Here is a 26,292-nt window from a genome sequence, read left to right on the forward strand (position 1 = left end):
CATTCCAGCTGGCTGCTGGGCAGGGGCAGAACATGGGACCACAACAGTTACCCAAACGGTAACGAGCCCTTGGTTTTGGCACTTAGCTTAGAACCCAAGACTGACCAAATATGCAAAGAATCATTCTGGGACTGAATTTTTTCAGCACTGCTGATAAACCGTTCTCCCAACTGAAGAGATTTCATTTTGCAAAGAGATGCAGCAGTAGGATTCCTACCTTGAAGATGTCAACAGAGGGATCACAGAAGGAGGACTCACCACTCTGCAAATAATGCCTTGATTCCTGTCCTGGGAAAGGACTGGAAGTATTTATTGACCCTTAAAGATCTCCTGGGAATGAGGAGAAGCGTGGAAAGTAGGAGAAGCAATTCCCTGATAAGCAAACATGACCTTGCCTGTGAAACAAAACCTGATTGCCTAAGAGGTCCTCCTTGATGTTTGAAAGAACAAGTTTATTGTCACCTGCAAATGTGTTTGTCGAGGCATGAAGAAATCTCATTTTCCTGCCTTTCAAGCAACAGCAATATTCTGAGATTACAAAACAAGAAATGAAGGCAACGAAATTGAGCAAAAGGGTTGCACACAGAAGTTTTAAAAAAACACATATTAAAGAAAAAAAAAGGAAAAATGACTGGATAGTCCTGCTTTGAATCCTTTTGGATTTATGCAGTGAAAATCCATCCTGAGAAACTCACTGGAAAACTTCTTGCCATTGTGGCTCTCAAGACATTCTTATATAGCAGGTTAATAATGGAGGCACAGGTCACACACCAGAGGCTGCAACATCACACCTTTATGTATTCATGAGATCAGGGAAAGGAACTGACCAGGCATGAACACACTCGGGAAAGGGAGACTTAAAAACAATCCCTCTGTGGGAAAAGAGCTGAGCTGCTCCAGAGGAGACCAACTAGGCTAAGTCTGAGAACCTCAGAAAATCTGAATTTAAGGTACCAACTGGCCTTTTTGTGAAAGTGCTGTGGATTTTGTATTCATTTCCCTCCTTAACAGCTGCCCTCGTGTCCATTAAAGATCCAGCACTTACACTGCAAAAGCTTGTTCCCTATTCCACTGCACAGCAGGCAAATGAGATTTTTGCTTTGTAGGTCACTATAGGTTTATATTCTCTATAGGTCCCTGCTTACCAGCATAGAAATTAAATATCAGATAATCTTTATGTTTCAAACACAAATATCATTCAGTTATATTGGTTTCTGTATTTAGCACGTCTGATTTCCCTCTCTCTTACAAACTTGCAGCTCCTCTAAAACAAGCGAGGTTGTAGCAAGGACACAATTTATGGGCGAATTATGCAAAGCTGAAATGTTTCTAGGGCAATGTTTTATAGTCCCTCAGAGCTCCATACATAGTATTTTACTGTGCACTCTAAAAGCATTTATTTACACACGTGTCTGAGGTTTTCTGTCAGGTTTAAAGTTCAGACTTTTCTCATCTAATCTAATTTGTCCAAGATGGATGGCCTCACTTTTTTCCTTTGGAAAACCAATGCTGTTACACTGTTTCCAATTCTTCCTCCAAAGCAAAACTTGGGTGTTGGCAGCTCCTCCAGAATTTCAAATCCTGCCAGACAGAAATTGAAATGCTTTTATTAGAAGGAAGTCGTTTGATTCGCCTCTTGGATAACCCTTTGCGAGCCATTCTTTATTTGTCTGGAAAACTTGCAGTTAATCTGTGAGTTTATAGGACTGTATTGTTGCACTGCATCACTGCTTTCTACAGCTGAAACTCTTCCACGGATAATAAAAATCCTAGCTGGCTGACTCGCACAAATTAATGGCAGAACAGATGAGAACTTGCCAGTAATTTTGGTTCCCCAGAAGGGATGGTTGTTTCAGGTCCATGCTGGGTTTAAATCCTCAGGCATGAGATCCAGGAGCTGACTGGCATGTAAAAAATACTCCAGGATGGATCAAAAAGGCTGGGGAAGTGATAGAAAATGTCACAGACTTGCCAGTTCCCCCGCTAAACATGGGTAACAATGTTACCCAAGTTTCAGAGCAATCAGAAGGTGAACTGGGTCTTGTAATCATGGACCCAAAAAGTATCAGAGGCCACACACGCTTTCCCAGGGTAATTAGACTGAAATTCCCAGCCTCCAAAGTGTCAGGAAACCTGTCCTCCCTTGGCACCAACAAACACAGGAGCTGTAATTCCCGAGGAAAACAGAGGGAAGGCAGGCTGGAGCATTCACTAATCGCTTTACCTCCTCTAATCCTGACCTGGGAAAGTCAATATGCTAACACACACATTAAAATTCCCTCATCCCTCCCTTCAGCAGCCCCACGTTGGCAGAGGGATCTGTTCAGCTGCTTACCTTCTCTGAACTCGTTCAGCAGCTCCTCCTTGGTCCAGTTGCAAGAAGTGATGAGGAAGAAGCCTCCTGGTCTCAGCACCCTGCACAGCGATCCCACGTACAGCTTCCGCTTCCCCACCGCGTCAATGGGGTCCAGGCTTACAGCATCAAAAGTCCCCTTGTCAATGCAAATGTCAAAGCCTGACAGCTCAGCTGAGGGTGCCAGGAAGTCTTCTACCTAAACCAGAAGTCTGCAGCTGTGAGAAAAATCTTCTACTCGGCAGCTCCTGAATCTTTAATGCAAAGCAAAACTTTAGGGTACAAAGTGTCGATCTTGACAATGGGTGTGCTCAGGGAAGGGCAACTCACAGCGCCACGGCAGCTCCCTTCTTCCCTACACATTGTCTGATGATCTATTTGCTGTAATCTAAAGCTCAGACTAACGCACTTGAAGCTCATTCTTTAAATCATGATTTGTACTTTGATCCCTGCCATGTGCCAGGCACCGCACAAGCGCTGGAGAACAGACAGAGCCTGCCACAAAGAGATTTTACAGCTGACACACAGGAGCAGAGACATCGCACAGGTACGGAGCAGGAGGGTAGAAGAGCACAGCAGAGAGCCCAGAATGACAGGCAGCCACAGAATCCCAGCGTGGCTGAGGCTGGAAGGGACCTTTGGAGCTCATCTGCTCCCACCCCTGCTCCAGCAAGGCCTCTCAGCCTTCCTGCTCCTCAGCTGCTGGCAGGGATTCTATCACTTCAGGGTTTCTTCCTCTACCTCGAGTCTGAAATTCAGGATGTAGCAGCTAAAATAGAGAACTTGCCACTTGGTAAGCCACTGCTCTGCTGCCTCTTTCAAGCAGGGAAATCTTGTTAGCCCTGATGACTGTTACAAACAAAAAAACAAATAAAGACCAAAAATCTTCCCGTAAATAGGTTTATTTGGGTAGAGTTCTCTCACAAATGAATCTCAAAAGACATCATTCATTTAGTACACTGAGTACATCTGAATATCAATTAGCTTGTTTAATCTTGGGCTCAATTGCTTTCTATTTCCTCAATTACCTTTCTCTCTAGGCTTACCTTTAATTTAATGTTAGACATCCCTTCTTTCTCTCTTACTTTTTCTGAAAGCTGTATTGCAGAAGGTGAATAATCAATCCCTGTGAGATTCATGTAGCCAGACTTTGCCTAGACAGAAGGAGAGAATCCTAATCAGTGTGCTAGCAATTGTTTTTATCCAGCCAGTACATTCCCTACCTATAATCCATCTCATCCCTCCTCCTCTTAATAACAGGAAAAAACCTTTCACTCATTTTATAACTGTTACCATTACAAGACTCAATAGCTGAATGAGCTGAAATAACTTTATTCTGCTCAAAAAACCTCACCAAAAGGACTGGTGACTGAAAGCTGCTTTGTGTCAAGTGGAAAACTGAGCACAAGGGTGAAAAATAACACCCTGGAGGGGAACAGGCTTTCTTATCTGCACCAAAAGTAAATCTGGAACCATGAATTTTCAGTGATGACATGTTACAGATGCTTCAAAACAAGGGAAAAAACCTCTCTGACACGTAACATTGGAAATTGAGCAATTATTTAGTTTATAACCCAAATTTTAAGAGCCAAAAGATGTAATACATTGCACCAGGACAAAAATCCGCTGCAGAATCATACATTTTTCTAATTATTCATGCTAATGTCTATTTGAATACAACTATTTGCATGCTGCCAGATGTCTGTATCAGCGATTTTCAGGCAGGTTATGCACCACGTATAACAGCACGCAGAGACTTTGTTAATCTAAGTTTCCTGGAGATAAGGATAACACAGGGAATTCGGTGAGATCCCTTTGGCAAAGCAGGTGGGCTCCTGGCATCAGCTGGAGCTGGGCACGTGGTGGGAGGGGAGCAGGGACACATCTCCTTGCTCTGAGGCAGAAGCTGAAGGGACCAGCTCAGGGTAGAAGGTATAAGCTCAGGGTATCCCACGTGTCAGTGGGTCTGGCAAGATCCAAACCTGATGGAAGAGCTCGGATCCTCTGGCCAGCTGCAGGCTGTCACAGCACAGACAGGGAGGAGGCTGGGCTTTGGAAAAACACATGGAGTGGTGTTAAGCATCCAGCTGCCTGTCTGCTTGTTCCAGAGGCTGACACCTCAACCGCCAGGAAAAGGATGAGGAGTTTCCACAAGTGTCCTTCCTCCTCGCAGCAGCCCCTCGGGCCTGAGCTCGGTGCTAACCAGCTGTTCTGAACTGAGGGCTAATTGCAGCTGAACACAAAGACACTGTTGTTTGCATGGGATGGAGAACATTTATTGCTCAGGCTCCTGCCCACGTTCCACCCCGGAGCAAAGCAGGCTTCCTCAGATGCCTGTGCTGAAGGTTTGGGGGTGGAGGAGTAGTTCCCACAACAGCTCCTCTGTTTGCAAAGGAAAGGCTTGAGTCACTTCAGGGAGTTCCCATTCGCTCCTCTAGTCTCGGGGGCAGAGAAGGAAGGTTTAGAGATAAACAACACTAAATGCTGCAGAACCTGTAGGGCCTGACTGTGACAGGAAGGGATCCCTCACTTGTGCCAAAGGTGACCACGCTGCACCCTGCAGCTGGCCTGCTGCCCTGGAGGTGATTTAACAGCACTCTGCTGCTGCTTCTCGAGGCAGACTGAAGAGCAGAAGGAGTTTGGAACATTATCGGCTTAGGGCCAACACCCCCACTCAGGTGAACGCTCTCCATTTCAGAGAAGTCCCTCAATATTGGTGGCTCCCACGTTATTGTAAAAATAAGAGGAGGCCAGAGCTTTCTGTGGCAGCAAGGTTTTCCTCAGAAGAGCTGGAATTTTTGGAAGGTAAAAGAATGATGTCACGAATCCAAGCTACCAGGTCCCTGAAGTTCACAGGGGTACGACCACAGCCTAATAAACACATAAAAACAGCAAGGGGTGCCACTTATGTGATACTCATGTACCCTCAAGTAGTTTGCTTGCAGGGAGCTGCTACTAATGTCCTCTATAACTGAGTTTTTTCCAGTATTGCCATTTCTATCCTATGACTGGAGTCCAGCTCCAGTGGCAGAACAGTCCTACGGTAGATGCCAGAAGAATTCCAACTCTATTTCCAAGCCTTGCAGCCAACACACAAAAAATTCCTTTTACATCAACTAAACAAGTGAGATCCTGAATTATTTAGCAAAAATAAACAAGGTCATTTTTGAAGCCACTTTTCAAGAGGGAACTGGACTGAAAATTTCCTATGAAAGAAACCACAGGACTGTGAGGTGCTTAATGTAAGGGAGGAGGATGCTCTCACACAAGTTAATAGTTTTTAAAAGCTATCAGGCTGTCATTTTCCCATTATAGTATGAAAAATCAGTTTCCCATTTGCAAGTGGAGTCAGTACAAAATTGAAGTCCTACAATTAAGAATTTTCTGTTGTGTACTTCAGCAATGATAGAGCTATCACTGCACTCAACAATCACCATCATCAGGCTAATTTCTCTCAGTGAGATGAGTAATTTCTGCTTTTGGTGGCATAAATTCTCCTGTGCTGAGGTGTAGCAGCCAGTCTCCACAAAGGCTTTAAAGTCTTCTAAAATCAAAGTTGAAATTAATGTTGGAAAAAAAAAAAATTCCCCTTCAAACTCGACTTTGGCTTTCAGAACTTCCAATTCCTACAGGAACTAATGGAACCAGTGGGGAATGCAAAACAACAGAAGCTGTGACAGTATGACAGCCCCTTTCTTTACCAATTCCCCAGCAAAAAAAATCAATCAAAAATAGAAAAAAACCCCATACTGGAACTCCTGAACATCTTATGCACAAAAAAACATCATAACCCTTCAGAACGTACCTGATCAGATTTCCCACCCTGACAGAAATGGACACTTCTTTAGAATAAGTGCTAACAACTTTTTAAGTTATTGACATAAAAGCCCTTGGGTTTACCTACTTCTTTATATCCATAATGAGTGTTATTATCAGAACTGAGTGCAGAGAGAGGGTCTGGCTTTGTACATGAGAGTACTTTGTGAATTAGTCAATTTAGTTTCCTCATCTGGGGGAGTTTACACAACAATGGGAAGAAATGCAGTTTTAAATGTGGGGAAACAGGAAGGTGAAGTTAAAACAAGGGATGCTCAGGCTGATTGATCCAGAGAAATACTTCAAATTCTGAAGCCTAAAGTACTGACACTTTTTGTGTTTCACACAGGTTACAGCTCCCCATGACTACCACTGCCACTTGTGAGAACCATATTTAAACTGCTCTGCTTCTGTATAAAAAATACACAAACTTTGCAAAATACCAACCAATTCAACCAGTAAAACTCCGTTCCCAGTCCCAATGTCAAGCACAGAGCTGTTAAGGGGGACCTTGTGCTTCTCCAACCACCTGATTATGCGCACCATGCTTTCTTCTCCAAACCTGAAAAAAACACAAGGGCTCAGGTAATTAAAGCAGAAAAAAAAGTGCAAAAGGTACAGCAAGTTCATTTCATCACTCACTCTCTCCAGTTTTTGCAAAGCCCCTTTTACTGTTAGTAAAGTAAAAGATGCCATAGCTCATGTTCCATGTTCGCTTTGTTCAGCTGAAAATTAATCCACAACCTTAAAATTCACTGAAACACCAACTCTGGGAGGTAAAAACAACCATATATTTAAAAAGGAAGCAGCAAGGGCAACTTGTGGAGTTAAACCTGAGCTCAGGGATAAAAAGCACATTTGTCAGTAACATACACGTCAATTACCAGCTCAATTTCTGTGTAATGACACTTGTCCACTGTGAAACTGGGCAAGAGAAGAACTGCTGGTTTCAATGGTAAAACTCCCCATCACTTTGTCAGCAACTCGTCAAATTGCTGGCTGTGGTTTTGCAATGTCTTCTATGATAAAGAAACAAGAGAAACATTCTGCAGGAGTTATTTTATTTACCAGATTTCCCCGGTATCTCCGATGTCTTGAAAAGTTTGCAGCTCTCTTTCGTACGCAGCATCCCAGCTGGAGTCGAGGGGGAAAAAAAAAGGAGAGGATATCATAATTAATACTGGGAAATATTTAGACTAAAGAGAGATGGGAAGAAAAATTGAAAGATAGATTTAGGATAGATGTTTGGAAGAAATTGACTGTGAGGGTGGTGAGGCACTGATTCTCAGCATAAGAACATGAATATGTGGGAGAGAGACCAGGGCAGGCTTGGAGATGGTCCAAAGGCTGGAGCCAGGCTGGGAGAGCCAGGGGTGGATTCACCTGGAGGGGAGAAGGCTCCAGGGAGAGCTCAGAGCCCCTTCCAGTGCCTGAAGGGACTCAAGACAACTGGAGAGGGACTGGGGACAAGGCATGGAGGGACAGGACATAGGGAATGGCTCTAAACTGAAAGTGGGTAATTTAGATGGGATTTTGGGCAGGAATTGTTCCCTGAGGGTGTTGAGGCCCTGGCACAGGGTGCCCAGAGCAGCTGTGGCTGCCCCTGGATCCCTGGCAGTGCCCAAGGCCAGGTTGGACACTGGGGTTTGGAGCAGCCTGGGACAGTGGGAGGTGTCCCTGCCATGGATGGGGTGGCACTGGGTGGGATTTAAGGTCCCTTCCAACCCAAACCACGATTCTACGAAACGGTGAGAAGGCTCTATCCTCTGTGCAGCAGTGCCGCTTTACAGAACCTCTAAACAAACAAATAATACATAAACCAGGAACCGGTTCGTGCCGAGAGAGGACCTTAAACACCTTTTATTTCCACTCCCCGCGCCTTGGGCAGAGCCACCTCTCACAGCGCGGCCGGCTCCCAGCCCCGTCCCGGCGGTGCCCGCCCCCGGTGAGGCACACCCGGAGCCCTCCCCGTGCCCCGGCACTCACTGCTCCCTGGTGCCCAGCACCGAGGGGCTGAAGGGCTCGTCCCCGGCCAGCGCCATGCCCGGCACGCCCCGGAACCAGCGAGCGCTGCGGGCGGAGCGGCCGCGGCCGCTCCCGGGCGGGAGGACCCGCGCTCGGTGATCCGGCCGTGAGGGGAGACGCGGCCCGCTCCGAAACCCGGCGCCTTTGCTGATCTTTCTTTTCTAATCCCTGCGGTTCTGATCGCTGCGGTCACCTAAAATCCCGTCCTGGGAGAGGGGGGTTTGCATTGGCCGTGGAGCGACCCGGTCTGTGCAAGGTGTCTCTGCCCATGGCAGGGGTTGTAAGTAAATGGTCCTTAAGGTCCCTTCCAGTTCAAACCGTCCCGTGATCCGATGAAAATCAGTGCAATGTTTTAAAAAAACCCACCTGTTTATTCTTTTCAATATTTATTCGTTGCAAGCGTCACGGACGTTACTGCTGTTACAAGGTTTATTGCAAGGTGTTTCAGTAAGAAAATAAGAGCGATAAACAGCAGTGCTGCACAGCTCCGTGTGTGTGAACCACGGCATTTCTTCCCAATCTCCCATCCAGCCCTGCCCTCTGGCAGTGGGAGCCATTCCCTGTGTCCTGCCCCTCCATCCCTTGTCCCCAGTCGCTCTCCAGCTCTCCTGGAGCCCCTTTGGGCCCTGGCAGGGGCTCTGAGCTCTCCCCGGAGTTTCTCCCCTCCAGGTGAACATTCCCAGCTCTCCCAGCCTGTCCCAGAGCAGAGGGGCTCCATCTCCCTCATCACCTTTGTGGCCTCCACTGGACAAGCTCCAGCACATCAATGTTCCTCATCACGACAGACATTGAGGGGCTGGAAGCGTGTCCAGGGAAGAGAACAGAGCTGGGAAGGGGCTGGAGAATTCCTGAGGGAGCTGGAAAGAGGCTGAGCCTGGAGAAAAGGAGGCTCAGGGGGAACCTTGTGGCTCTGCACAGCTCCCTGACAGGAGAGGACAGCCGGGGGGGTTGGGCTCTGCTCCCAGGAACGGGGACAGGAGGAGAGGGAACGGCCTCAGCCTGGGCCAGGGGAGGCTCAGGGTGGATATCAGAAGGAATATCTTCATAGAAGATGTTGTTAAATATCGGGGACTTTCCCCGTTTTTCAGGTGGTTTCAGGGTCCTTTGCCCCCCTGCACAGCTCTGTGCCAAACCGAAGGAAGAGACGGAGTCTTCAGGTTTAGATTTTTCAAGGTTGCATGCTTCGTTTATTGTTTCTTATCTTACAATTTTCTCAGAGTCTGACAAGATGTTCGCAGCTGCATGGACTACTCACGTCTCCCCCTGAGCTGGGCTGTCCTTATCTTTTATACTAATTGCTGCGTATTTCTTATTTACTATTTCTTACCAATGTCTATCACTATTACTAAAAAGGTCATCTTTACTTTGACCCAATCCTCACTAACTACTTTGTGCCACGTCACTGCAGAAATGAAGTGAGGGAAGGAGAAGGAAGAAGAAGGAGACAACGCCCCAGATTCTCCATCTTGTCCCCATTCACTTCAATGCTAGGAATCTAAAATTACTATTTTTTCACTCTGTGATAAGCTAAACTACTATTTTTCACACTCTTGTGGCCTGTAAACCTTCTCTCAGTGTAGGGAGTTTTTCCCATGGACTGAGATCAAAGCCAGTGTCTCTCTGAGCTCTGGGCTGGGGTCCCAGACCCCCCTGCCCAGGTCCCTGACCCTCCAGGGCAGCCAAAGGAACGCCCTGGACTCCAACAGTTAAAGGTTGGAAAGGGCTGCCCCGGGAGGTGGTGGAGTCCCCACCCCTGGAGGTGTCCAAGGAACCCCTGGACGCGTCACTCAGTGCTCTGGGCCGGGTGACAAGGTGATGATCGGTCACAGATTGGGCTCGATGGGCTCGGCGGTCTGTTCCAAACTCAATGATCCAACTGCTCCCACACTTTCCCATCCTTTCCACGCTGGTACCCCACTGTCCCCCCGGGACTACGCTCCCCATGAGGCCCCGCGGCGCCGCCGGAAGCGGGCGTGCGTCCGGCGCGCGTGCGCCGTGGCGGCGGCGGCGGCGGTGTGTCCGTCATGGCGGCGTCCATCTCCGGCTACACCTTCAGCTCCGTGTGCTACTGCAGCGCCAACAGCAGCGCCGACCACGTACGTGCCCCCCGCCGCCACCCCGGGCTCGCGGGGCTCTCTCGCGCTGCACCCCGGCCGGCAGCTGCGCTGCGGAGCTTCTAGGCCGCGCCGCCGCCGGTGGGGCCCGGCCGCGGGTCGCAGCGGGCGGGGGCGGCCCCAGACGGACACAGCGGGGCGGGATATGGGGTGTCCGGGCTGGATATGGGATGTCCGGCATGTGGAGTGCTCCGGATGCTCCGCGGGGTGCCCGAGATGTGGGGTGGCGGGTTTGCTCCTTCCCGGGAAGGATGTGGGGTGTCCCGGCTGCTCCCTGGGATGTGGGGTGCTTGGGGTGCTTCTCCCGGACTGTGGGGTTCCCAGTATGCTCCCCGCGGGATGTGGGGTGTCGGGGCGGGCTGTGGCGTGTCGGAGCGGGATGTGGGCTCCGCGGGATGCTGCCCCCGGGATGTGGGGTGCCAGGGGTGCTCCCGGTGGGATGTCCGGGCTGTTTCCCAGGATGTGGGGTGCCAGGGGTGCTCCCCGTGGGATGTCCTGGATGTGGGGTACCAGGGGTGCTCCACGTGGGATGTCCGGGCTGTTTCCCGGGATGTGGGGTGCCAGGGGTGCTCCCCGTGGGATGTCCGGGATGTGGGGTGCCAGGGGTGCTCCCCGTGGGATGTCCCGGCTGTTCCCCGGGATATGGGGTGCCCGGGCGGGATGTGGGGTGCCCGGGAGGCTCCCCCCAGGGTGGGGCTCCTGCAGGACACGGCTTATGCGAGGAAAACGCTCCTGTAAAAGCTCCATGAGCAGCGTTCCAGCAGCTGCGACTGACCACGGGCGCAGTGCAGAGCCGGGGTGTTCCTGAATCCCTCGGTTTCCTTGGCACGTTTTTAGCCTGAGCTTGCTCTTTTCCTCTGCACTCTGTGCCAAAACCTCCTGATTCCAGCTCAGTCTCCTTCTTCATTTTGGGGAGGGATGGAGAATAAATTAATTTGCCTCAAAATTGCCTTACTTTTAAATTGTCTTCTGGGTTTTGCAATCCCCAGCATTGTTCAGGGTCCAGCCCAATCTCCACACTAAAATCTGTGTAAGTCCCTGCAGGTTTAAACGCCTCTTCCCTTGGCTTTGCTGGAGCAGAGCAGCGTGGAGCTCAGGCCTCCTTCTTTTCCCCGTGGGGCTGGGGCAGAGCCCTCCCTTTTTTGATGTGTTTGCCTTGTGTTCATTGTGTGTAGAATGTTCCTTTTGGTCAGCCCATCCCTGCCGTGCTGTAAAAGGATGCTGGAAAAGCAGAAAATCACCTTTGGTAAAACCTCAGGGCAGTTTATACCCACTGCAGCTGAGATGTGTCGTTCAGACTTCATCTTTGTTTCAGCTTGAAGCTAAGAAAGTTACAGTAAATGACTGCATATAGTGGGGTTTTTTTTTCTATTTTTAATCTTTTCTTTTCTTTTAAAATTGCAGGAAGGATTTCTGCTGGGAGAGGTGAGACAAGAAGAGACTTTTAGCATTAGTGATTCACAGATCAGCAACACTGAATTTCTACAAGTGATAGGTAAGTGATGTTCTGAAACAGGCGCTGCTCAGGTTTCATTAAGGATTGCTTCTGGTAGGAGATCATCACAGGGCGTGTCAGACCCTCAGGATCACGTTTGCTACAGTGTCTGTGTGTTTGTGCTTGAGATGTGAGGAAAGGAAACAAATCGTTGCAAGTTACAGGGGCTCTATGCACCTCCTTTTATGGAGGAAGGATTATGTATTGAAGATACTTGTCTGCATTCCATGATGGAAAAATTACTGTGGGGGATTTCCTGCTGGATACAGTTGCCTAAATAGAGCATGTACTCAAAATAAAATGAATTCATTGCTTGATTTATTGATACTGAAAGGGGCAGATTTTCAGTAGTAGGTTTGGGTGGATGGCTGGGGGTTGGTGACATCATAAACTGTCACAGCAGGACTGGACAAGGAATATTTGCCAGACAATTTGTTGATAGGCACAAGTTCTGTACAGCTGATGTGTTGTAAAAACTAAATAGAGAGCAAACATCTTGCTGTTAAGTGTTGGTTGAAGGAGATTTTTTTAGACATGAGTGAGAAGCTGGTGCATGTTTGGTTTATAGAAATAGGAAAGCCCCGAAAGAAACTGCCTTTTTATTTCTGGATATATAACCAGCTGTTAAAATGTATTTAAACCTTCTCAAATACCTGGCTTTGTGAATGTGATCCCAGACAACAAAGTAGGGTGTGCATAAAGCTCAGTGAAAACACAAACAGATTGACTCTCAGGTATTATTCTGACACAAAACAAGTGATCTGTGAGCATATGCAGTGGTACCACGTTACATCCCAAGAGATTTCCCACCTTGCAGTGGTTTTGTGCTCTGGACTCCAGAAGGTTGAGGAGTTTCCTGTTCTGGTTATTCCTAAGAGAACACAGGTGGTAAATTTACTGTGAAGTGTCAGTTACGAGCTAAATGACAGAGGATAAAGGTGTAGCATTTTTTGTGTTTGCATATAATGACTGTCAGAGTGTTGCTGATGGCTCTGTGTGTTCAGACAAAACTGACAGAGCCAGTCATTTTTAGGTTTTTAAATCAGACCTTGCTCTTCAGTGGTCACTGATCTTGGTTATTGGTGGCAGTGATGTCACCACCCACAGCCTTGGCCTGGTTTCCTAAACCAAGTGTTTGTGGTGTTAAAAACTGCTCCCTTTTCAAATCACCCCTTTGTCGCATTATTGGTCACAGTGACTTCATGAAAATGGAAATTACCCACTCCTGAAGACCTCCTGGATATCTCTTTTTAATTAGCCATTTTGACTTCAATATTTATTAATCAGAATTTACTCTTGGACTCCCAGTTCAGCTCATGACATTGACAGAGTTCAGCTCACAAGATTGACAGTTTTGTGGCACTATTGTCACAGATGACTTTTAACTTTCTTTTGTTTCTCCTTAGTGATGGTGTTTAAATATATAAGTGTGTGTACATAATATGTGTACTAGATACATAAATATATATAAATAAGTCAATGTGCAAACCTTAAATTTAAAATGTTGGCTGCTTCCTGAGGTCTGAGCAGGAGGCTTCTTGGTTCCTGTTTCTCAAAGTCGAGGTCTGTGTAGCAACATCATTACCCAAGAGTCAAGAATGTTGTTGCAGTCAGTGTAGTTGCTGGAAGGAATTGGTCTAAGCTGGAGTAATTGTACTTACTGGCTTTGTTAGCAGGTTGTTTCCACAGCTGCCTGCATGATGATGTGTAAATATTAGAGTTGATGTAACTTTATATCAAATAAAGGGAGTCAGTAACTCTTAACAGCAGCATCCCGAGGAGTTCTTGCCAGTGAGAATGTGCAGTTTCTCAGGCAGTGTGCCTGGAATGGATGCTCAGGGCCTTGTTTTGATAGACACCACGTGTGCTGAGGGGTGCATGGGTGCTGAGCTGTGCATGGGTGCTGAGCTGTGCATGTGTGCTGGCTGCTGCTGTTCTGCTGTTGTTGGGAGCTGTGATCCACGCGCTGGTGCCTCTGCTGAGATGGCAGCAGCAGGTGGTGAATCACTGCAGGGAGGCAGAGCCTGAACAAAGTCACTGCTCAGCTCCAGTGGGGTTCTGCTGCAGGAGCTGGGAATATTTGTGCTGTGTCCTCACAGAATCCCTCACAGGATGGTTTGGGTTGGAGGGGACCTTAAACCCCACCTTGTTCCACCTCCTTCCATGGGCAGGGACACCTTCCACTAGACCAGGTTGCTCCAAGCCCCTGAAAAAAAAAAAGTCATGCTTGATGTTGGAAAAACAGTGTAAGATTAGATTTTTACTCTTTTCTCTCTCTCCTCTGAGATTGCTGGCATGTTACAACCTTTGCTGATTTAATAAGTATCCTAGCATTTATCACAACCTTCTCAATGAAAAAATACTGCCCTGACTTCTTAATATTTCATGTACCAGAATTATAAAGTGCAGCTAAATGTTTTGAAATTGCTTTTAACCCCTTTTCTCATTAGGGATTCTGTTTGCCTTGCCTCTTTAAACACTACAACATATAATATTTCAGAGGTTCTCTTCCCCATCCCTTTTTTATTCCTTGCTGCTGTAATAAACAATGCATATGGATGCAAGTAAGCTGTTGTGGAAAGGTGTAGAAAAAAAAAATAAAACAAAAAATCAGAAATTCCTTTGTGAGGAGTTTGTAACTATCAAATAGTTACAAAAAGTGTGTATTTGAGGCTCAGATAAATCTCTGTGTATCTGAGCAAGTGTATGCCTTGCTTATTAAAATATTTTTCTATGTAAAAGTGCAAATGATAAAGTGAATGCAGTTTTCTTGGCATGGTGCTGTGTCATCGTGTTGAGACATTAAGGGCAATGTGTGGTCTGACACAAATGTTTCTTGCTCAGTAGCTCTGATGTGGAAAGTTCATGCAAGATATGCCACTGTAATTTCTCTTTGCCAGGAGCAGTTGGACATATGTCACTTTTTTTGTTTGTTTGTTTGTTGTTGCAGAAATCCATAACCATGAGCCTTGTTCAAAACTCTTTAGGTAAGCTTCTTTTGTTGTCTTGCTGTGGTGGCTGCAGAATATAAAAGTAAGGAGCTCCCTGCAATATATTAGCATTTCAAATGTCCCTAGCAGCGTTTGCTCATCTGGTTTTACAGAAACACACGGAAATGGCACCAACCATGGCAATCAAAGTAGGAGTTTACAGTTTTAGTGTGGCTTGGCAGGGGTTTATTTCTCTCTCTCCTTGGATTTTCATCTTGTGTAGCTGGTGGAGGCAGGGCAGCAGTCAGGTCAGCTCATATCACTCTGATGATGAGGATGAATGTCAAAATCAATTTAAATTATTGTAGTCTTAGGCTGGCTCTGCCTGGGCCTGGTGGGTCACAGCATCCCCTGTGTGCCCTAACCCTGGTAACTTGCTGGGTTAACAAGTTGGTTTGTGCTTAGTGGTTCCAACCTGCACCATCTAATTATTGTAAAATTTTCAGCTTTCTGGTTATTTTTGCCTTCTGATCTCCTGAACTCCAGAATTTAAATTAAATATGGGGCTAATATATTCTGTTTAACAGCTTCCATCTATTTACATGTAGATTTTCTCTATAGTCTTCACTTGTTACACAGTGCAGGCTTCTGAAGCGCTGTCTAGAACTCCTTTTGAGAAGGAATTCCCAATTAATCTTCTCTTGTCTTGAGAGATTTCCAGCCAATTAAGAAGACACAGTAGCTTAGACATTATGATTGCCACTGGTTGCATTAAAGAGAAAAGCTGCAGTCAGTCACTTGCTGGCTGCTAATTACAGAGAGGGTACTCTTAACCCAGTGATTTAAATGCTGCAGACTCCACACATGGAGATAATATCCCAGTGTCTGGTCAGCTCCTCCTGGATGCCAGGGATGCTTTGTGCAGCACATATCCACACGGATCACGTTCCCTGCTTCCCCCAGGCAAGGAGTTGGTTGTTAGTGCCAGAGCTGATGGAGGAAGGGGAGCAGGCAGGATCTCACGGCGTGCTGCTGCTCAGGAAAGCTGATGAATTCATTTACTGCACAGCACAGAAACTCACAGCTGAGACACTTTTTATCAGGACCAGAGCGTGCTGTTGGTTATTCCTGTAAAGCACAGGCAGAGAAAGAGTTGGATACCCACTGCTTGCCAGGATTAGAAATTAATACTGCAAACACAAACTGAAAAAATTGTGCAGATGTAACATAGTGTCTCAAATTTGTCATTAGTTGTAGCCTGAGTTTTCACAGCAACTTACGCCTTGAAGCAAATGGTATTTCCACCTTTATTTACCAGCCAAGCACTGAGCTCAGGATTTGGTGGTTTTTTAGCCCACACCCCAAAAATTGAAGTCATAGACCCCTAAACCAGAGCGTTTTCCTGCACTGCTTTAGGTGTTAGTGTCAGCTCTTGAAAGAGTCCAAGGAGGAGTCTGTTTTCAAATGTTTTTACTTTTATCATGCACTCTGATCTACCTGAATTTCTAAACCTGTCTGCATAGGCAGATTTATAAAATCCTAAATATGTCATGCCCACAAAATAACAACATGTCAGGGTTTGGGTTCAGCTGTAGAAGCAGAACCATCTGGAAAGACCATGATAATTTGAATTATTCCTGACTCTTCTGGCTTCAAGGATCCAACCCTGTGAGTGCAGTGGAAGGATTGGAGCTCAAGAAATTGATTTGGACTTGCATCTAAAATGGTCCTGCTTTCATTTCTTCTGGGCTGATAGGCTTCTGATGATGAGAGCAGGGTTTTACAGAGTGCTGGTCAAAGTAAAATTGCACAGTGCATTTCTCTCTCTAAAAGTAAGGCTCTGGAAGTTGCTTTGTACTGTCTAGAATGCCATCTACTCGTAGAACACTCAAAGTATCAATTATTTACTTTATGTATAATATGTGTGTATAAACTGTGTACCTACCTTTCTCTCTTCCTTCTTCTTCAAGCTTTTATGACTATGCAGGCAAAGTTAACGAGGAGAGTTTGGACAGGATTCTCAAAGACCGAAGAAAAGTAAGTTTTCTATCTTTTCCTCCTGTTGTAGGCATTAGAAAGAGTGAGTTTGGAAAGCAAATGAAAGAAAAAAAAAAGGTGGTTAACTAGAATAAATACTTTCCTTCTCAATCTGATGGTTTGTTTTGATCCAGGGCTTATCCTATACAGAAGCTGTTGGATTTGTAGTGCTTAGATTAAACTGGGGGCAATGTCTAATTTCCTTGAAGAAATGCAAATGATTTAAGTGTAGGTCTCCAAAAGTGTAGGGCTGTATTGACATCTCAAACTCAAATCTCGAGGAATTGAGTTTGTTTCGTTGTGCTAAAGCTTTTGGGTGATGGTGATACCACAGTTTCAGCCCCTGTGTTCTCAGAAGGCAAATCTGTGTCTCTCAGGTAACACTGTGGGTTTTTCCTGATGTACTTTGATTACAGAACGTTATTGGATGGTACAGATTTAGGAGAAACACCCAGCAGCAGATGTCATACAGAGAGCACATCATTCACAAACAGCTGACACACATCCTTGGAGTGCCTGATCTCGTCTTCCTTCTCTTCAGCTTCATTTCCACTGCAAATAACTCAACACATGCTTTAGAATATGTCCTTTTTAGACCAAACCGAAGGTGAGCAAACCCTGTCAATGAGCCAGTCCTCATCCTTTGTTCTGCTTTTTCCTGCTGTTTTTTAAACTACTTAGGAGTTTTTACAATTGCACTTAAAGAAGCCTTTGTCCAGTGATGTCTTGGAGTGCTTGTTAATGATGAGTGTTGTTGGGGTTTTTTTTTTGTGCAAATAATTTATAAATTAGGGTGAGCAGAAATTCTTTTCGATCTCTAAATCATCAGATTAAAAAAAAAAAATCTATTTTAAGAGACATCAGAAACTACCACGTTTCTTCTAGTGGACCTGAACGTATCTCTGGTAGTTTGAGTGTACCTTTCAAAGGTTCTAAGAGGGTGGAGATGGCCCTATACTAAGGGAGTTTTTGATCCTGCATTTATTTTGAACAGAACTTGTAATATTCAGCTGCTTTTATAACAAACTTAATGCAAAAGCTTTAAAATTAGATGAGTTCTTATCATCAGAGGGGTGAGCTATTAGCAAGGCTTTTGTAAAGATTCATTTTCAAATGAATTAAGAAATCTTTCTGAACTTTCTCTGCAGGTATAATCAAAGGGTGTCACTTACTATTCCTAATTTAGGCAACACTAGTCAACAGGAATACAAAGTTTCTTCAGTGCCAAATACTTCTCAGAATTATGCCAAAGTTATTAAGGAACATGGGTAAGGACTTTTCCTTTTTGAACAAAGTAGTCATCAAGCTCTACACTCTGTACCTCACAGAGAATGCTACAAATGTGCTTGTTGAGCAGCAAAATACCAGTCCCTGGAGGAGAGTGGTCAGTTTCCAGAGTGCTTTTTTCCTGGTTAGAATTGGATCTTGTAGAAGAACCAAGGGAACTCGGTGCACTCTTCAGAAAAGCAGAGTTGGTGTGGCCAGTCCATGCTGGGTCCCTTCATGCTGGAGGCTTCTGACTTGATTTCCACCCACCTCCCCAAGGAATTCTGTGTGCAGAATTGAACTCTGCCTCAGAAGCATTGAATTCTTGATGTTTTTCTGAAGTATTTTCAATTAAATGCCATAAATTCAAAGTAGCTTTTCTGGCTGTTAACAATGAAATTATACGAGCGTAAAGATTTTGGCACAAGTTTAATCTTAGTCCAATGAGACTTTATTGTTCCAGAAGGAATTTTGGTATTGAATATGCTGCTGTCTGAATTTTTGTTGGTGACAGTATGGTACATTTTTAGCAATATACTATTTCTAAAATAGCATATTTAGCAATAAGATACATTTTAAAAATACAGTGATAGACTGCTTAACAGGAATTCAAAGACAGCACGAGCTAGAAACCCATATTGTCTTTTCTCACAATTTCTGCTTTGTTTTCATTTTTAGTACTGATTTTTTTGACAAAGATGGAGTGATGAAGGACATCAGGGCTATCTATCAGGTTTATAATGCACTTCAGGAAAAAGTACAGGTAACATCCTTTACTCCACGTTGGTCTGTATGTATGTGGCATCTTTTATTCATCCTTCGGTTAAGCAGGAGTGGAGGAGATGGAGTTTTTTACAGCTCATAAACAATTATCATAAACTGTAGGAAAATAAGTCTGATTTTAAGTGTTTCAGTTTCTGTTTAATGTGAGCATTTTCAGTGGCTTCTGTGAAAGTGGTTGGTACAAATAGCACCAGTTTTTTCTCTTTTGCAAGTAAATGATTTAATACTTAGTGATTTCTGGGAGGTGTTAGTCATTTTTAAGGGTTTGCAGGGAAGAGAAGCCCTGCTGAAGGCTGTAGGGATTTGCAGAGGTTTAAAAATGACTCCTGGCTCTGGGTATGGAGCATGAGCAGAGCACCATCTGTTAGTTAAAAACTCGTGAACATTTTGTGTGGAGCATGAGTGAATCCTGCTCCAAATGTGCCAAAGCATCTGAAAATGCCTGGAGTGTCAGCTCTGCTCATTGTGAGCTTGTCAGTTCACAGCTTGTCCTGTGTGAAGAGCAGCGGAGCTGTGCTGCCCCGGGAGCTCACGCATCTGCTAATTGTGCTGCAGTCACAGCTTGTTCCCAGGCTTTCCCTTTGCGTCTGCCCTGGGGGGATTCGTGTTTCTGGTCCGGCTCAGCTCTGTTGGCTCCTGGAGCAGGAACAAGGAGTAATCCCTCCAGCCATGCCCTGCACCTGCCTGCACAGGGGGAGCTGCTCTTTCTCACTGGGAACTTGCACCTTCCAACCTCCTTTGGAAGGCGGGGAGGGCAGACACCTCCACGGCAGCTTCAGGGAATAGGAAAGGTTCTCTTCAGAGATGTATCCATTAGCCAGTGGCATTATTCTGTAGTGCTGTTCCTGTCAGGAGCAGGGCTATCCTCTGTGCTCTGCTGTTGTTTCAATTACTGTCTGAAAAAAAATGGAAATGGGCTTCTTTAGCCTGGAGAAAAGGAGGCTGAGGGGAGACATCGTTGCTCCCTTCTCCCAGGTAACAAGCGACAGGAGGAGAGGAAACCACCTCAAGTTGCACCAGAGGAGGTTCAGATTGGAGATTAGGAGCAATTTTTATCCTGAGGGGGCTGTCAGACATTGGAACGGGATGTTGGAATCATCGTGCCTGGAAGTGATCATGACAAATACTTAATTTCATAAGACCACAGAATGCTTTGGGTGGGAAGGGACCTTAAAGCTCATCCCAGCTTGCTCCGAGCCTCATCCATCCTGAACACTTCCAGGGATGGGACACTAACCAGTTTTGGATCTTATTACAAATCTTCTGTCAGGATGAATTATTTGGAAATGCTTTTCCTACAATGCAGCAACAGCCAGTAAAGAAAACAATCTTGAGGCTGAGTATTTCTGCTACAGTTAAATCCTGCTTTTAGTTTTGTGCTTCAATGGCTTTTTGTCTGGAAATAGCTTTGTTAATGTTGTCCTGAAACTATTTCCTATGTTTTTTGCCCAATCTTAGCATATCTTATGTTTTTCTCCCAGGCAGTATGTATAGATGTAGAAAAAAGTGAACGTGTTGTTGAATCTTTCCAAGCTGATGTTAACAAGTTGAAAAGACAAATCGCACAAAAGAAGAATGAAAAAGAACAAGAAATAAGTAAGTTGCCTTTTAATTTTTTTTATTTTTCAGAAACAGGTGCTGTGAGGAGAAAAGGTTTTGTGGAGTTAAAAAAATTGTTAAATTGCTGATAATTCATGGGAAAAAACATCCCATTGGGAAGGGCAATATGATGGATGTATGTTGAATGACACGTGTGTGTTGCAGGTACTTCTGCTGGAATCATCCAGTGTTAGCAAGCTTAAAATATAGGAGAGACAACACTGTAAAGAAAGAATGAGCAAGTCAGTTCTGGAAATAACACAGGAAAAGATCAGTTGTAGGAAAAAAAGAAGGGGGGGGGGGGAAGCTAAAAACTGGAGAGATTCTTCTTGAAGGAAAGAAACAGGGTACTGTGCTCACAGGCCAGGAGCTATCCGTGGTTTTATAAAGCCTTTACTCCCATTTGCTAACTTAGTGATAAATGTTCAGCATTGAAATACCACTTTTCAGTGTTGAAGTAAATCATTGTAGGTGTTGTTCATCTTACTTTGCTGCTCCATAATTTCCTGAGTCAGTGAGCCTTGCTGTGTGAGCAGATTTGGCTGATTGCCACACTCTCCCTCCTTCCTAAAAACTGACTGTGGCCTCAGGGGACTTTGGTTAGCATTAGATAAGTTTTGTGAAACCCTTGGTTCTGACCAAAGAAGCATTGCTGATCTAATTGAATTTGTGAGTGCGAGGGAAGACTGAAGGTAGAGAGTAGGGGCAGAGAACAGGCTTAATGGGAATTAAGATAAAAACCTAAATAATTCATAAGCAAATTACACATTTCAGCAAACACTGCCTCTTTTTACCCATGTTTTGAAACGATAAGCAAAAATAATGAAATTTTGTCATTTTAGCTACGAGGTGTTTTTTGTTATTTCTTATCCTGTTACCTAAAGCAGCGTGTGACAAAAAGATGCTTTAGGTGGGTGAACACCCTAAACTCTGCAATGGGCCTGCTGCTGCTGTGACTGGTATTTTAATTTTTCTCCAGGCAGCAAGGTACTGTTATCACATGAGCATTTTAGTGCACAGTTTGATCTGTCAGCCCGAGTTCTTCTTTCTCTGAACCTCAAAGATAAGGTGACAGAGCCAGGATTAGGCCAGGACCATTTAAAAGGTGGAAGTAAATGAGTCACTGCTGTTTCCTGCTTGGCTGGAGATGAAGTAGGCAGGGAACTGCTACTATGGGGAAGCAGAGGTGGGTATTTAGTGTGACTGGAACTGGTCCCAGCACAGATGGGAAAAGCTGGGGGAGGAGGAGGAAGAGCAGTCAGTGTTCAGCTCTAGGTACTACCAGGGAGATGCAAATGCTGGACTGAGAATTCATGCCAGAGCAGAGAATCATGTGAGAGGGCTGAAACAAGAAAACATGCAGCTTGGAGCTCTGCAGTATTTTTAGATGTGAGTAGTTAATTAGTGAATCTGGCCTTCTGTTCCCTCACTTGCTCAATGCTGGGAGAATTTCCTCGGTTTTAGTGAGGAAAAGGGAGCGTTTGATCCCAATTCCTGCGGGAGCATTGTGCGAGAGCTCGGCGTTCTTTCAAACTTTGGGTTAACAGGTTATGACTTAAACACTCCTTTTAAAAAGCCATTGAGACTTCAGTTGCCAGATCACTGAAATAGTTCTGTGATAGCAGGATGTTCCAGGCTTTGGTGAGGGCTGTGCACTTCCCAGATGCCAGGAAATCTCCAGCTGCAGTTCTCCTGTTGTGGCCCAGAAATGGAGTGCTGTCTGAGGGAAATACTCTTTTTATTCCCAAGAGACATCTCAGTGGTTAAAGGAGCTCTCACTCTCCATTTGGGGTTTCTCCAGAAATATGGTGTTACAGTAAATAGAGCTGATCCCGTTGTGTCCATCTCCTTACACATTCCAGTGTCAGCCCTGGCAGGTTTGTTGCTTAATAACCCCTTAGGAACCAGTCAAAAACTTCAGCCTCTCCCAGTGCTTAACAAAACTTCCTGCCAGGAAGTCTTTCCTTGTGTCTAGTGTACAGTACTCAAGTTTACCTTTCTGCAGCAGCCTCTTAGGCACATTTAAGAATAAAATGCTTTCTTCAGTCTTCCCTACTAATCCCAGGTATTCCAGCCTTTCCTCTTAGGTCATGATTATTAGATCTCTGCCAAGTCCTTGTGTTTTGTAGCATTTCTCCAGTTCTCCCTATTTTTTAAACTGTGGTGTTTTTATAGGTACACATATTCCAGTTGTATTTTTAACAACTATGGAAATGATCCATACCTGTATCTCCACAGCTGAGCATACCTTATGCATATTGATATCTATAGTTTAGATAAATCACATTTCTTTTCTGCAGAAAGATCCAAGTGTTCCTCATTTCACAGCTTTTGCAGTTCATTATTCCTGTGCACGTCTTCCTCAAATTATTTTCCAAATCAGCTCATTTAAGATGACTTTCACATTCCTGTTCTGATACCCTGCTACGCTTCCAGCTGTAATTCCATCATTTAGATTTTTAATGTGAGTGCAGTTTTTAAAATAATAATTTGAGGGAAGAAGACAGGGTGATTTCTTTGCAATCGTTATGAGATTGTCCCCTAGCAAAAGGGGCATTGAAAGAAAAAGTACAAAGTCATATTTTTAAGGTACAATATCAAATACCAATTTTTGTGGATGAAAAGCGAGTTGAGTTTTACTGAATAAAACACAGGAGGAGAGGAACAGGCAGATTGAGCCCTAACACAGAGGCTTTTTGATGTGAGGAGAAGCTTAAAAATACAGAGAAAATTCAAGGTGGAAGCAGTGACAGGCTGTGGAAACATCCTGTAGCTGTGATCTTTGGGAGCTTAAACTGGAGGAAATTATCTGTACAGGATGACCGCACATGAAAGTGTAGCATGCTTGCACTTGGATAGTTTATTTGCTTTCTGACTCATTTTGGGTTTGAAATGGGATAATTGAGCTGCGCTGATCCTGATGAGCTTCGTGGCCGCACCGCTAGATTTAGCGAATTTTGTCGAGCTCAGAGAGTAGGATTCAGTGTTCAGCTGGATTCGATGTGACGGGCAGGGGTAGTGTGTTGATGGCTCTATAAGCCTAAAATCAGAAAGATGAGTAGAGCAGACCGAGAGCACAGGATCCAGTGCTGGAGTTGGAAAGCAGTGCCAGGGATGAGCATTTGATAACAAGCAGAAAGAAGGAGAAGAGGACAGGCGAGGTGGTCACAGCTCAGTGGAGCACGTGTCCAAGAAAGCGTTAAATACCCCCTGTTCTTTGCTTTGTAGGAATGCAGCAGGCAATTTTAAGCAGGCAAATGCCGACAGATAACGTGGAGCCCTCGTTCGTTCCCCGGCTGTCCTACACTGGCTTTGCTGTGGAAGGCTGCACGCTCGAAGATTCCGACGCGTCCGATCCTCCCCCGCCGTACTCGGATTTCAACACGAGCGCCCAAGACAGTTCCGGCAGCCCCGGGCTCCTGGAGAGCAGCAGCCTCTTCATGCCTCGGCCTCAGGCGGTGGGTTCTTCCAGTTACGTTCCCACGAGCGCAGGATTGAAGTACTCTGGCAATGGAGCATCCATGCCGTCCTCCCAAAGAGCGCTGGCTGACAATGTCGACGAATCAGAAGACAGTGATTATGAGAATTTGCTTGAACCCACAGAGTCCTCTGACAGTGAATACTCACAGACGAGGGAGTCCCGACCTTCAGCACATCCCGATGGTGATTCCAGGAACACTCAAACTTCTCAGATTTGATAGGGGGGGGGAAACAAAACAAACAAAAAAATCCACGGGACGCTGGTTTTTTCTCATCATCGTTACCGAGAGATTTTGGGGATTTAACCCGGAGGAAATGAACTACACAGGATTACTGTGCACACGAAATGTAGAAGACTTGCACTAGATGGTTTATTCACCTTGTGATACATTTTGCAAGTTTTATAATGGAATCATTAGGATAATCAAGTTGTACTAATACCGATGAGGTTCATGGATGTACTGGTAAATTTAGGCAAAATGAGATTTATAGAGATCTTGTAGCTTTTTGTTGCCATATTTTCTTTAAGACAATAAATTGGGATGTAGTAACTAAGCACAGTTAGTCTACAGATAATGTTCTCAAATCAAAACTTACCTCTTGCACTATCATGCCTTGAATTTTAATTTTTGAAAGGGAATAATAAATGTATCATCCGCCTTCAGAATAGCTTTCTACGGTAAGCCAAATTGGCCTTTGCAAGCGAAGAAATTTTGATAATTCTGAGAAGCCTGATCGGAAAAAGATGTGGTCAGCCTCCTTCTGTGGGCATGCCCTCATCAGAGGAGGGGCTTGGTCCGACCTTTTTACAAACAGAATGTGTCTCACTTCAACTGATGGTTGCCTTTTTTTTGTGTAAAGGGTGTTGAGGGGGGTGGGATGCCTGGTAAATCATCCAGATGAATGTCATAAATGGAATTATTCTGGTTTCACTGGGTTTACAATGACTTTACGCCACACTAGCCTCATTTATTGTCTCATGTGTTCTTTTAGCATAAATATGAAGTGCACATACAGGAGTAAATGGCCGATAGAAGTAGTAAATTCCATCATGATTGGACTTTGGAGTCTGCAAATTACAAACATCAGAGACTGCTACTTGCATTTTATTTGCATCTGAGTATTGGATTTATGCTTCTAGATGAGTTATTTTACATGATAAATAGGGGATGGGGTAGGAGAAGATTGTTTGGAGAGTCCCCTGGGTTTATTACCTCTTTTCCTCTGGGTGAAACATGTAAATGATTATTTTAATTTGAATTACAGCTCTTGTCAGAAAACCGCCGTTTGGGATAAATGAAGTGTGGTATATTTAGAGGATTTCATGTTTGGATGCACTTACTTTTATTTAAATACTGCTTGTATGCTAACGTTGCCCAAAACATGTGAAATTGTGCCACTAAGGAGTTTGTATTATTGGACTTTTTCCCTGATGTGTAAATGAGAAAATACACATTTTAAGATGAGGTTATCTGCAGCATTTATCACTTCGAGGTATCAATGGCCACTTCTTTGGTTTACACCCAGAACAGCAAAGCAGCTGTTTCAAAATTTTAAATATCTCAAGTTTACACACTGAAATTTTAGACTTTTGGATCGTATCCATAGGCAAAAGTCTGTTCATTACCCCCTTCCTTACCTGTTTTAAATTAAGCAAAATAACTTTGGGAAAAAAATGAGACGTTAAAATTGCCACTCTTCTACTGAGTGTCCACCTTTAAACATCTAGTGCTCTGGTTTTATCTGTTTTACATCGTTCTCATTAGCCTTAACTGGATGGATTTTTATCTTGGAGCGTTGCAATCCCTGGAACAGAGACCTCTGAGGAGTCACCGCCTGCGAGCGCCTGTGGCTCAGGTGTGAACGTGTCCATGCTGGAATCAGAACTGACAGCTCGGCAGCCACCGTCTCTTCATTTTTATCCTGCACAGAAACCTGCAAAATGTACATCTCTGACAAAGCAGTTTAATGTGACAATAAAATCTTATTTAATCCTGCCGTGGATTTTAGTGCTTGGTCAGGTTCCACGCTGGTGGAGGAAGCAGAAGCGGTTTGTTCAGGCTGCTCCGCTTGGGGGACTGAGGGGATGTGACAGAGATGTTCCGCGCCTCACACGTGTGCTTATGTTTATACAAGATCCTTGAATTCTGGGGTTATTTAACAAAAAATATTCAGAGTTCTGCTTGGTTTTCCATGCACCGTGTAGGTGGGACAGGTGTGTCATCGTGCCCTCCAGCCAGTGCCTGCCTGCAGGTATTTTCATTCACTGTAACTGCTGACTCAGAAGAACAAAGGGTGTGGTTTTATGATTTTTTTTTTTTTTTTTTTTTAATGTAGGTAATATTCTGGGAAAAAAACCACCTGCTTAGACTTTGCAGTTTTCATGACAGTCCT

The 26,292-nt window shown here is 44.8% G+C and overlaps 3 protein-coding genes across 4 annotated transcripts in view; 1 reads left to right on the forward strand and 2 right to left on the reverse strand.

The window, feature by feature from the left end:
- FAM53B (family with sequence similarity 53 member B) overlaps positions 1 to 325 on the reverse strand; it is a 52,313-nt gene extending 51,988 nt beyond the window's left edge. Inside the window, exon 1 of one of the 2 annotated variants that reach the window (XM_040071055.2) lies at positions 218 to 325. The gene's annotated coding sequence lies outside the window, so the exon portion shown is untranslated. The remainder of the gene's footprint in view (positions 1 to 217) is intronic. The other variant, XM_040071053.2, reaches the window with a different exon arrangement.
- EEF1AKMT2 (EEF1A lysine methyltransferase 2) lies at positions 270 to 8,219 on the reverse strand. Its single transcript, XM_040071056.2, has 6 exons — positions 8,156 to 8,219; positions 7,238 to 7,303; positions 6,617 to 6,731; positions 3,400 to 3,507; positions 2,336 to 2,552; positions 270 to 1,581 (listed from the first exon to the last, which is right to left on the reverse strand). Exons 1-6 carry the CDS (start codon positions 8,209 to 8,211, stop codon positions 1,454 to 1,456), a joined length of 690 nt encoding a protein of 229 aa, XP_039926990.1. The 5' UTR covers positions 8,212 to 8,219; the 3' UTR covers positions 270 to 1,453.
- A 1,971-nt stretch (positions 8,220 to 10,190) lies between these two features.
- Positions 10,191 to 25,897, forward strand: ABRAXAS2 (abraxas 2, BRISC complex subunit). The gene is made up of 9 exons (XM_040071804.2): positions 10,191 to 10,290; positions 11,713 to 11,803; positions 14,754 to 14,790; positions 16,704 to 16,770; positions 17,187 to 17,377; positions 17,919 to 18,038; positions 18,715 to 18,799; positions 20,301 to 20,415; positions 23,647 to 25,897. Exons 1-9 carry the CDS (start codon positions 10,219 to 10,221, stop codon positions 24,114 to 24,116), a joined length of 1,248 nt encoding a protein of 415 aa, XP_039927738.1. The 5' UTR covers positions 10,191 to 10,218; the 3' UTR covers positions 24,117 to 25,897.
- The last annotated feature ends 395 nt before the right edge of the window (positions 25,898 to 26,292 follow it).

The sequence above is a fragment of the Hirundo rustica genome, chromosome 8 (genome assembly GCF_015227805.2).
Source record: "Hirundo rustica isolate bHirRus1 chromosome 8, bHirRus1.pri.v3, whole genome shotgun sequence".
Taxonomy (NCBI): Eukaryota; Metazoa; Chordata; class Aves; order Passeriformes; family Hirundinidae; genus Hirundo; species Hirundo rustica.

Coding starts and splice junctions, on each gene's coding strand:
- EEF1AKMT2 (XM_040071056.2), bottom strand. CDS start 8,211: ATGGCGCTGGCCGGGGACGAGCCCTTCAGCCCCTCGGTGCTGGGCACC. Junction 7,304..8,155: donor GTGCTGGGCACCAGGGAGCA/GTGAGTGCCGGG, acceptor CCTCGACTCCAG/CTGGGATGCTGCGTACGAAA. Junction 6,732..7,237: donor GGAGATACCGGGGAAATCTG/GTAAATAAAATA, acceptor TGTTTTTTTCAG/GTTTGGAGAAGAAAGCATGG.
- ABRAXAS2 (XM_040071804.2), top strand. CDS start 10,219: ATGGCGGCGTCCATCTCCGGCTACACCTTCAGCTCCGTGTGCTACTGC. Junction 17,378..17,918: donor CTTTTTAGACCAAACCGAAG/GTGAGCAAACCC, acceptor CTTTCTCTGCAG/GTATAATCAAAGGGTGTCAC. Junction 18,039..18,714: donor AAAGTTATTAAGGAACATGG/GTAAGGACTTTT, acceptor TTTCATTTTTAG/TACTGATTTTTTTGACAAAG.